Source organism: Drosophila serrata, unplaced genomic scaffold (genome assembly GCF_035046125.1).
Source record: "Drosophila serrata isolate PLE 108 unplaced genomic scaffold, ASM3504612v1 contig_240, whole genome shotgun sequence".
Lineage (NCBI taxonomy): Eukaryota > Metazoa > Arthropoda > Insecta > Diptera > Drosophilidae > Drosophila > Drosophila serrata.
The window spans coordinates 4,581,186-4,593,278 of NW_028257138.1; the positions used below are offsets into that span (position 1 = coordinate 4,581,186).

At 42.0% G+C, this 12,093-nt stretch overlaps 1 protein-coding gene across 6 annotated transcripts in view; it reads left to right on the forward strand.

Annotated features, from left to right (window-relative positions):
• The window catches only part of LOC110177093 (phospholipid-transporting ATPase VD), a 28,419-nt gene extending 17,312 nt beyond the window's left edge, over window positions 1-11,107 (forward strand). For 4 of the 6 annotated variants that reach the window (XM_020943621.2, XM_086830697.1, XM_086830698.1 and 1 more), the window contains 13 exons: window positions 5,578-5,758; window positions 5,831-6,010; window positions 6,078-6,202; window positions 6,439-7,503; window positions 7,565-7,896; window positions 7,963-8,335; window positions 8,398-8,562; window positions 8,626-8,965; window positions 9,029-9,214; window positions 9,278-9,478; window positions 9,543-9,730; window positions 9,795-9,935; window positions 10,105-11,107. In XM_020943621.2, coding sequence (XP_020799280.1) covers window positions 5,578-5,758; window positions 5,831-6,010; window positions 6,078-6,202; window positions 6,439-7,503; window positions 7,565-7,896; window positions 7,963-8,335; window positions 8,398-8,562; window positions 8,626-8,965; window positions 9,029-9,214; window positions 9,278-9,478; window positions 9,543-9,730; window positions 9,795-9,935; window positions 10,105-10,153 — 3,526 coding nt within the window. In that variant the 3' untranslated portion in view covers window positions 10,154-11,107. The remainder of the gene's footprint in view (window positions 1-5,577; window positions 5,759-5,830; window positions 6,011-6,077; window positions 6,203-6,438; window positions 7,504-7,564; window positions 7,897-7,962; window positions 8,336-8,397; window positions 8,563-8,625; window positions 8,966-9,028; window positions 9,215-9,277; window positions 9,479-9,542; window positions 9,731-9,794; window positions 9,936-10,104) is intronic. The other 2 variants (XM_020943623.2, XM_086830700.1) reach the window with 1 other exon arrangement.
• Window positions 11,108-12,093: the final 986 nt, after the last annotated feature.

The following is a 12,093-nucleotide window of genomic DNA, read 5'->3' on the forward strand; positions in this document are numbered from 1 at the left end:
CCTTTCCCAATAATTGACCTTATATGTATGTACTTGCAGCGACGGCCGATAATTGTCATATGAGTTTTTCTCTCGGCGCACACACACATTCCAGCAGCGTCAGCGCCTGGGGAAAAGTGCTTTATTAATAATTAATTTAGGCGCGCAATTGAGTGAACTGAACGTCCTCCTCCAAGTTGCGTGCAGTGAGCTAATTACATGACCAAACTGTCTTTTCATTTCTTGGCCCAATGGAGTGGAGTGGAGTCCCCCGAGGTGGTTTAAGTACACACCCGTTGTCTGATGTTCGCTCCATCGAACCGCACTCTTTGTACCGCCCAACCACCCACCACCCATCACCCATCGTCCAATGCTTTAATAATGTTTACATGATTGATTCATGCGCGATGGCTTTTAGCCAAGTTAATGAAGCACCGAGCTCCTCTCCCTCTCTCACCTCGAAATGGGGTTGAGTTTCCTTTCGTTTGGTTTTGGAGTGTGCGTTTGTGTGTGGGGCGTATCTTTGTATCATTCTTTTTTACTTTTTTACTTTGTTTTTTTACAACCACCTTTCCGCCGCCCCTGACAACCTGAAAATGGTTCGTCCGCTTGAATGGGCAAACTTTAAAAATTGATTATAAAAATCACTTGCGTGGCTCTGTTTGTCTGGCTTTTATTTTTCAGTATCCATTAACCAATGAGGGGAGCAAGGGTATGTTGGGTTCTTTGACAGGTTATTTATAAATATTTCAAATATAAAACTGAACAACTTTTAAAAGCCTTATATCTTTAAAGGTTTCAAAACCTTTGCAGATGTATCTATGTTATACTACAATATTATATTTTAGGAGCTGGGAAATAGCTCTTTAAATTGATTTCTGCACTTAAAAATTTGTATACTTTCCCAGCTCTACGTATACTTTATTTTTGCATATAAATATATTAACAAAACAATCCTTAAACTGAACTCTTAGTACTGGGTGTCTTATAGTCTTGACTGTTCCCTTCTTTATCAATCTTTTCTCCCCCATTTTCCTTCTAAGGAAATGGGTGCGCCTTGGTTGCATTAACACATAACAATAAAGCTCGGCAGAGCCCCGCACAGCATGATGGACATTGCAAGGACGACCTTCAAAGTGGGTGGGCAATGACAGTGGTGAAACTGGTGGGTGAAGTTTTCATTAGTGAAACATTGTAGCCGGACTGACTGACTGACTGTTGATGTCATTGTCAAAGGGGGGGCAAAAGAACGACCACTTTCAGGCTACTGTGTCATAGTCTTGTTCCTTGCTTTCAGGATATTTTCTATACGATTTAATGTAATTACGCTTGCCGTACTTCAATGCCTTTTCTAATTACAAAAAAATCAAGAGAAATAATGTCAAGGTAAAGGAAATTACAATTATGATTTATGAACAATTTACCCAAACGGAATTCAAGAGCAATCCAAATATGTGATATCGATCAGGCCCAATTAGGCAAAACTTTAGGCAATATTTTGTGCATATTAAATAGCAATGACTACGTGTTAATTTACCTTAGACCAAGGTCTGACCTGTCTGTCAGTGGAGAAGGGTAGTCCCCTGTCAGCCCCACTTTATCTGTCCGGGACTCATCGAGGGATTTCCGAGGGATATAGACTTATTAAATGCTGAATTATTTATGACAAAACATTGCGGGGGATGGTCCTTGTGCCGCCTAAAGTCCTGCTGGTTATGTTTACACAACCTGGCTAATGCTTCGTTGGCTTTTGCCTAATTTGCTGCCTCTAGTCAGTGTTTTTTGTGTGTTTTTCCGCCAGCTACTTTTATTTTTTTCCTTAGCTGTAGCTGTCTGGTCTAATCGCCGACCGACGCGTGTTTACTTTAGGCCTACGGAAAATGCCTTTTAAGTAACAACCTTGCCTTGCCGCTGCATGAACTTACATATTAGCGGATAGCATTCCACCAACTCTCACTCCACCTCCGATTCCTGTTTATGCTCCAGCATTTTATTGACTCCAGACCCAGCCCATGCCCACTTTTGCCAACTTTAGGAGAATTACCCTACTATTCCCAGGTCCATAACTGCCTGCCTCCAAATGAACATGCATGACCCACTTTGGCCACATAAATTTCCATGTATACGATGTCGAGGAGGAGTACATACGGGGCCAGATGGGAGCACTAAAATAATCAAATGCACGGTTCAATACACTGAGCACAATTTACTCTGTGTGCCCCTGAGATCTTCCAGACAGAGTGTGATTTTGTAATAAAGCAAAGCATGACGTAATTACACTGCATAAACTATAACACATTGATTCATTTGGATCATTAGTAATTATATTCCTGGTAAATGCACTTTTATCTTATCCATTATCTTTGCCCTGGAGTTTTTAAACAAAGAAAAGGGCTTTGCAAGTGAATTCATAAATAGAGAAAATTGATAAGGGACTGACTACTGTTCAGTGTTGCTATAATAAATAGGTTGTAACGTATTGTTTGTAAAGTAATTAGTTTGGAAAACCCCACTTTCAAATGCAGTCATGAGACAATACCACTTCGAAATATATATTTTCATTATCAAGATGTAAAACTTCATTAATTAAATGAAACACACGAGAAGAGGTCGTGGATCAATAATAAATTATACGGGCAGGAAACGTTGAATATAACCATGATTCAGCTGAAACTTTGCCTAAACTATGATTTCGGGAATACCCATGTAATTTTGAGCTAAATCGATACCATCACCATTTTAATTGACAGGCTGAAGGGGGAAAATAACACGAGCTCAAAGCCAAACTAACAACCAACTTCATCCTCCAAGAAGGGCGTGTGAGAAGCGCGGAGAAGGGCGTGTGAGAAGCACGGAGAGAGGCGTTTAAGGAGCTTAGAAAAGGGAGTTTTGGGGAAGCGGTTAAGGCGTAACCCACTCGACCCACATTCTCGCCTCCCAAAATCGGAAATCGGAAAACAAAACTCGGATTCAGGTTGCGAAGTTGCGTGAGTTTCACTTTTATGCCGCCAAGTGGCTGCTTTTTTTTTTTCTCTTTTTGTTGGGCAAACAATAATTCAGCAATCAACGTGTTCATCGTCGAGTTAAACTCGCATTAATTTTGCATTTCGCGAGACCCTACCAACCGTCGGCCGCCTAATAAATCGAGTCAGCGGCGGTAATTGCACTTCGCCGAAGCGCCATTAAAGATTCAACAGCTCGGGACGCCCTCGGGGTAAATATGAATCCGCGACCAAAGTGGGTTGGTCCCAATTAGGTGACATGCAACATGGCACAGAGGAGAACTGACTACTGCACGTAGTCCTCCCCCGGGAAAGGAAGGATGGGGCCACAAGACACTCTGTCTGGGATCCGGGGGCTTGTTAATGGACTTGACACTTGGCCAACAGTTGGTCACGCGCCACAAGACGACGTCGGAGTACTGTAATGATGGCGATAATTACAAGACCCCACAGCTGTCACCTTCCGTAAAGCAACTTGCACTTGTTGTTCCCGCCTATCGAAGGTTATATATATGTTTTTCTATCCGGAGGAATATGATTAATGACGTGGGTTCCCTCCTCTCCTACGGTGGGTCATTGGGTGACTAACGTGTGACCCAAAAAAAAGCATCGACAGTGAAAGTGAACAGCACATAAAAGTATGGCAAACTTGGAGAGGTGCAAGGAAAGTAAGTGAGAGAGAGGGAAAGCCAAAAATCAAAACAAATAAATATATAGTCATAAAAAGAACAAGGCATAATTGTAAAACAAAAAACTGATGATCAAGTTCCGGTTGTAAAAACAGCGATGGTGCTTAAAATATATTGTTTTCAAATAAGGTATAAGGTGAGCCGATAAGCAGGTCAATAAATTATTATGACCCATATTAAACACATCACAGTTCCATTTATAGTTTTAGTCATTAAGTAAATGATATCTAATCACACTTACTATAAAAAATCATATGATCATATGATATTGCTCATCTTAAAAGACCTTAACCTGGCCATTTTGATTGATTATAAAGGCAACCACTTTAAAATTAAAAGAACTGCTTTAAAGTAATTCCTAGAAATTGGAGGTTTTTTAGTCGAAACCCTGAACAGTATAAGTTTATTGCGCCCCGTTGACGTCGTCATACACGAGAATAAGTCACTTCACAGTGACCAAATCAATATCTTATCAGAGGAAAACGACGAGATAATGAAATAAAAGTCAATTTTGAAGTTTCAAGAAACTGAATGATATGCGTTGGCATGCACTTGAACGTGATATATGGGACGACAATGCTGTTGACTGTTGCAATTACAGAAATGCATTCGACACAAAGAAAAAGCAGAGTTGGCCAGGAGCAACAAGAACCTGTGCAAACGCAAATATAATTATATAGCCAAGAGCAGGAAATATAGAAAAATTGCATTAGAGTGTGCAATCTTGCTAATGACCCAATTACAATGATGGCGAGTGCTGTGCGCGCGACCTGTTTTCCTTAATTTTATTTTGCTGTGACGACTGCCTGCACTTGGCAGGACCTGTCACAGTGGCAAACTGAACTGATTGAAGCACTGCAAGGACACTGGCCAAGCCACAATGAGCAGTAGCTTTGGTTGAGTGTCCAAACACGCGACTGTTGAAAAAATTACACTTGCCAACAACAAACCATAAAAATTTTACGCCAAATGGGAGAATGGGAAAACCATGTTCATGTCCTTGCACTTGCTTTTGCTCCCCCCACTGCTGTGTCCTTTCATAAATATCTAAGCAGGATGGCGCAGAGATGACGCCATTTACAGGGACATCATCATGGAACTTGACAAAATGAACCGCGGAATGCTTTCACCATGACGCAGGCGGGAAACTCCAGCCCCTCATCTCTGCCGGCCAAGGTCGAGGCCAAGTGATGGGGTATTATTTTGCAATTTACTTGTTACTTTAATAACCGGCCCACATGCGAGCCCCTGACCGTCATGAATACACCTAAACCTACACCTACACCTTTTCCTCTCCATTAGCCCCATCCCCATCCCTGACCTTAACCCATCCGGATAAGCAAACAAAACCAAAGCCAGCTCCACTCCACTTAACTCGCATGTAAATGGTGGCTCTGGGGCAGCCATCAATGTGTTCATTTGACAATAATTGAGTTTCGGTTATATGACGAGAATCCCATGAATATTGCATATGGATTACATACATATCTGTATAGTTATGACAGCTTGAGCGACATTTCGTGACCAGCGGCTGACATTTCTTCGTTCTTTGTCATTATAAAATATTCATTTTCACAGCAAAAGCCCATAACGAAGCAATGACTTTAAAATGTATTGAAGATGGGGCATTAAATATGCTATAATATTGGGGGGTTCTAGCCCTGAAAAACGTGTTCTCCCACCCATTTGAAGTCCCCAAATATCTTAATAAAAGTGCGTCACAGCTATAAAATATAAATTGCTGTCTAACAAGTTTTGTGAAAGGAGAATAATTTATTTTAACTTGTAATTGCAAAGTTAAGATCGCAGAAAATTAAGTAATTTATTTTCTTTCTTATAAATAATACCTAAATAAAATAACTAATGAAGTTTAGATCCATAATAATTTGCAATAATTATTTTTGCAGGGAGACGGAACGCTATAAGAAGGTGAAATGGCAGGACTTGCGTGTTGGGGACATTGTCCACCTGTCCAACAACGAGACAGTGCCGGCGGACATCCTCCTGCTCCGGACAAGTGACCCCCAAGGGGTCTGCTACATAGACACCTGCGATTTGGATGGTGAAACGAATCTAAAGCGTCGCGAGGTGAGTGCAGGCAACAAATTAGCCAAGGCAGATACGTGATACTAACTATTTCTATATGGCATTTCTTTACAGGTCGTACGTGGCTTCGAGGAAATGCAGAGCATTTTTGTGCCCAGCAAATTTGTGAGTCGCGTGGAGGCGGATGCGCCGACAACGAAGCTATATAGATTCCATGGGGCCTTAATACATCCAACTGGGGAGCGAGTGCCGATATCGACCGAGTGCCTTTTGCTAAGAGAGAGCAGACTGAAGGTGGGTTCTTAACTACACTCTATTCAAAGTAATTCCTAATCTGATCTTGTCCAAATCTCGCTCACAGAATACGGATTTTATTGAGGGTATCGTGGTCTATGCGGGACATGAAACAAAGTCGATGCTAAACAATAGTGGTCCGAGGTACAAGCGCTCCCAGGTGGAACAGCAAATGAATATTGATGTGATATGGTGAGTGCATTGACCGTGCGAATTGTTTTTACAGGGGAAATGTCTTCCAAACACAAGTGAAACTGCTTTTAAAATGAATTAAGAGATGAGTTTTAATGGAAAAGCTAAGCTGTTTCTCACAAAACATGGATAAGGAAGACCTTTTCCCTACAAGAAAATATGTAACTTCCTCAAAACCTATTTAAATATTAAGTATACATAGAAAAGTAATTAATTATTAATTAATCTCTCCTTAGGTGTGTGATAATTTTGTTGTTACTGTGCGTTGTCGGCGCCATCGGCTGCAGGATGTGGCTTAGTTCGTTCACCAACTTTCCGGTGCCCTATCTTCCCTTCGAGGTGAATGCCAACCTCGAGGGCATGTGGACCTTCTGGACGTACATCATTATTCTGCAGGTGATGATACCCCTGTCCCTGTACGTGACCATCGAGTTGTGCAAGATCCTGCAGGTCTTTCACATCCACAACAACATCGATCTGTACGATCAGGATACCAATAAGCAGACAGAATGTCGAGCGATGAACATCACCGAGGAGTTGGGCCAGATTCAGCATATATTCTCCGATAAGACCGGCACTCTCACCGAGAACAAGATGATCTTTAGGAGATGTGTGGTCAATGGAGCAGATTACAATCATCCGCCATCGGAACTGGAGAAGATCTACTCAAAGCCGGGGGCACCAGCTCCGCCGCTGCTGCCGAATGATAACCTAATCAATGACATGGCGCAGTTTAATCAGGGAGCATATCTAACGTCACCGGCTCAACGCATCCAGGAGTTCCTGGTGGTGCTGGCCATTTGCAACACGGTCATTGTTGGGGCCGCTCCCCATCGTGATCTGATGAATGCCAGTGGCATTATCGAAGTGCAGCAAACGGGAAATAATAGTCCGGCAAATTTGAAGATGACAAAGCAGCGACAGAAGCTTCTCGCCGCCAGCACAACAACAACGACCACAACGACCATACTGAATGGTTCGGGGCCACAGCAGCCGGGATCTATTCCCGCAGATCGTTATATTCGCCTGGCAGAGTCTCGTTCGGTAACACCCTCGCCACCGCCCAACCTGCTGTTTGCTCTGCCCGCTCAGAGCCATCAGCCGACACTGTCACCGATCAGTAGTTCGGCAGAATCGTCTCCAAATTCCGAATCGGAGTCCCCATCTCCGCCGATGAAAAACAAGGCTCTGTCCAACAGTATTTCACCCACAGGAAGAGCCAAGGCAGTCATCAACTCGAAGATTACCAGCATAGCCACCTTCCTGAATGCCAAGACCCAAGGAAAGCGAATGAAGATGAAGTGAGTCTGGGATGGAAATCCTTTAAAACTTCAGTTAATTAATTTTTAATTCATTTCTCAGTTCAACCAAAACGGAGACGATATATCGGACTGCCGATGGACGACCCCTTTACGAGGCTGAGAGCCCGGATGAGCTGGCTCTGGTGAATGCCGCCTACAGCTACGACTGTTGCCTGCTCAATCGCAGTGCTAATCAAATTCTGGTCAGCATGCCGACGGCGGGTGCCACGGTGGAGTATGAAATACTCAAGGTCCTGCCCTTCGACTCTAGTCGCAAGTGCATGTCGATTGTGGTCCGGCGCACTGGCACCCAGGAGATTGTGCTGTACACCAAGGGAGCGGATAGCTCCATCATGCCTGTTCTAGCACCCTGTGCGCACAATAGTCCCGAGGGTGAGTTGCTGCTTCTACTACATTTATTTTTATTCAGTATTTGTAATAATTGTTTAATAATTATAGGCATCCTGCGAGAACAGACCCAGCAGCAGCTGGATCGGTATGCTCGAGAAGGCCTGCGCATCCTGGTGATGGCCAAACGCACCTTGAATTCTGCCGACTATACGGATTGGTGGGCGCGGCATCAAGAGATTGAAATGTCATTAGAAAATCGCGAGCGTAGGCTTCGTGATTCATTTGCCAAGCTGGAGAGCAATCTGACTTTGCTCGGGGCCACTGGTATTGAGGATCGCCTGCAGGATGGAGTGCCAGAGACGATAGCATCGGTATTAGCAGCGGGTATCTCTGTTTGGGTGCTGACGGGAGATAAGCCCGAAACCGCCATAAATATTGCCTATTCTGCAAAGCTATTTACTCAGCAAATGGAGCTGATCAAGTAAGTTAATTATAATTAGATTAGAATTAATTAATTTTCCTTTTTTTGATGTATTTCCTTAGATTGACAGCTCGATCTCGCGACGCAGCAGAAACAGCCATTAATTTCTATCTGACTGACATAGAGAATGCCAAGACATCCTCCCTGGGCTATGGCCAAACCTTAAGGAAAAAGCAGAGAGCCTTAGTTGTGGATGGCAAGACGCTTACCTTTATCCTGGATCCCAAGTGAGTTTCTTTTACAACAAGCATTACTTCATTTCCTAATCCCTGTTCCTCCGTTTCTGCCAGGTCCAAACTGATACTGCCATTTTTGCGGTTGGCCAAGCGATGTGCTTCGGTGCTCTGCTGTCGCTCCACGCCGCTGCAGAAGGCATACCTAGTCAAAGTGGTCAAGGAGGAGCTGAATCTGCGTACCCTGGCCATTGGCGATGGCGCCAACGATGTGTCCATGATCCAGATGGCGGATGTGGGGGTGGGCATCTCCGGGCAGGAGGGCATGCAGGCCGTAATGGCCGCCGATTTCACACTCTCCCGGTTTCGTTACTTGGAGCGGTTGCTTCTCTCGCATGGCTATTGGTGCTACGATCGCTTGTCCCGCATGATTTTATATTTCTTTTACAAGAATGCGGTAAGTATTTGTTTTTAATATATTTTTAAGCATCAGATTTACTTATAAATCTTGAATTTCCAGGCCTTTGTATTTCTGATATTCTGGTATCAACTATATTGTGGCTTCTCTGGGTCTGTAATGATGGACCAAATGTACTTGATGCTGTACAACTTGATATTCACCTCGCTGCCGCCCTTGGCAATTGGAGTGTACGACAAGCGAGTGCCAGAAGATTTACTGCTAAAGAATCCGTATCTCTATAAAAATGTGAGTGTTCTAAAACTCTCTAGAATCTTGATAAATATGGTGATTAATCTCTCTTATCTACAGGGTCGATTGGGCTTGGCTTACAGACCGCACGACTTTTGGCTGATACTGCTGGATGCCTTGTACCAGAGCCTTGTTATATTCTTTGTGGCGCTGTGCGCCTACGCAGAGAGTAATGTAGGCATCTGGGAGTTTGGCACCACCATCACGGCCTCCTGTCTGTTTGCCAATCTGGTGCATTGTGCCATTGAAATACGCTCCTGGGTAAGTCCTCTTTCGCAATTACCAATTATTTCGCATATCTTATTGGTCATTTCACCTATTTCAGACTGTGCTGCATGTCATATCCATTGCGGTTAGCCTGGGCTCCTTCTACCTCTTCTCAATTGTGTACAACTCGATGTGCGTCAATTGCTTTGGCCTGCCCTCCACCTACTGGGTGATCTTTGTGTGCTTCGGCTCCGCTGTCCACTGGCTGGTGATACTGCTCTCCACAGTGGTGGCTGTGCTGCCACGGTAAGTCTGGCTGGGGGTATCCCTCCCAATAGCAAATATAATAGAATTCGTTTTATTTTTGCAGCCTGCTGCTCACCACAGTGCGCATCTCGCTGTGTCCCGACGACAGCACAAAGGTCATACTGCAGAGCAAGCGGGAGCGCAGCAGAGGTGAGGGTTTGTTAGTTACTTGGTCGCGCTCCACTTCAGCCTCATCAATCTATAGGTAAAAAGGCACAAAATAATACGAATGACAGTTGTTTTCCTTTTGCACGACTTGAGTTTCATCTTTATGAGTTCACTTTTATGATTTTGTGTCTTTTTATTTGTACATGGCTTTGCTTTTGAGCTATACTTTTTTTACCTTATCTAATGAACTATAATCTCACTTGCAGAATCACCGATTATGGGTCTAAGAATCAGATTATAACAACGATTACCTGATCGAGCGCCAAAATGCAATTCCTCGGCGGCTATCTCAGCGGCAAACAAACTCTAGGATAAGGAAACACGATGACTAGCAAACACCCATGAACATGAACTTGTACACAAGTGCTTTCACCCTAAAATAAGTGGCCTTCGACACCGATTATCAGTAATAATGTTTCGTTAGTTTAGTTCATTTAGCCGCCCTGCAAATTATTATATCGTAAATGTACTTAGTAACCAATTGAATTAACTGTTTAGCGAAGATTTCCAAGTTAACTATCCGCGATTTAGTTGAAAATGTGCCTCGAGGAGGGCACGCTTGCATATTTATTTGTATATAAGTAGAGAGTTAGCGTTAGTACCTAGAACCGTAGCGAAGCAACCTAACCAACCTAACGACTATTGTTTAACAGAACCGAAAATACAATGCTAATTACTGAAACTAGATACATGTAATGCCTAGACCTAGATATACATATATATATCACCCTAACAGAAATACTTGACAATTCAAAACACAACAGAACTCTGATGGTTCGATGAAAAGGCTGTGATTCTACACTCATGAAGGATATATACCTAAGCATAAGGATTATTATTATATATACACGCATACCGAAACCCAAAACTAAACCTAAATCTAAACTAGATCCGTACGTTAGTAGTTGCATTGATTCGAGTATTGACATCTCCTCTCCACTCACCTTCTGTGTTTCTTAGTTTGTTGTTCTTTGGCGAGCAAGTGAGTTTTTTACTTTTTTATTGAGGGTATTAATCGATCGTTGTAATCCATTAGTTTTTACTACTATGTACTAAAAAGAACCCTAAATGCAATTCGAAATTAAATTGGTACGTGTTGACACTGGAAGATGATTGAATACCAGAGAGCAAAAATCGTTAGCTGAATATTTACATTGTTGGAAAAAGCAAGAAATCATTAAATGAAATAAATGTATATTTACCTAAAAATTACATGTCTAATTGCTTTATTTACGTATTTGATTAAATGAAATTCGAATTTTGAAAAGCGGAACATTTTGAATTTAAAGTTAACAGTAACATAGAGAGTGAGGCCTCATTTAACATTGGTTTGAGTCCAGGCTAAACAAATGTGAAGTCTCGCTTGGATAATATATCAAATTGAATCGAATTAATAACCAATTTTTCAATATTATAAACATAAATAATACTTCCGAAGAAATATTCCTACTGTTTCCGGGTTTTTAACGTTTATTTTCAGTAAAGTTCCTTACTCCTTTAGCATTACCTTGAACCTTTTTCTAAGAATTGATATGACACTTTTAGTCAGTGTTTCACCTTTTATACCAGTTTATGCCAGCTGAAGTCAATCAGCTGATGCAACGTCGACAGAAAATACCTATTTTCGCTCTCTGTTTGAGGTGAATTCCTCTCTCTCTCTGTTAAAACTCCCCACTGCCGCCACTTCAGCCATTTTGTAGCTAGATCGGGCAACATAAAATATATTATTTAAAACCCTTTCAGAGTATTTAACTTAAATTAGAAGTTTGCAACGCAGTAGGGGAGTCATTTCAGACACCATAAAGTATATTTATTCATGATCAGCATCAACAGCTGATCAGATCTAGCAATTTCGGTCTGTCCGATTCTACGCGAGGTATTCTCTAAATTTTAAATTATTTGTATGAAACCTTTTTGGGAATTTTATATATACTTTTACTAGTATTTAAGTAGGAACGGGACGGGTCGTTCGTATTTATTATATAGCTGCCAAAGAAACGATCAGAAATTTTATTGAAAAAAAGTATAACTTTTTCAGTTTTCATAGTTTGTAATATTCTTGAAGTTTTGGTTTTAGTTCTACGAAAATCGGCTTACTATATTATAAAATTGCCAAAGGAACGATCGGAAAATGTTAAGAAAAATCCTTTTTTAGTTCTCAGCATATTTTCATCTAATTTGATATATAGCCATTT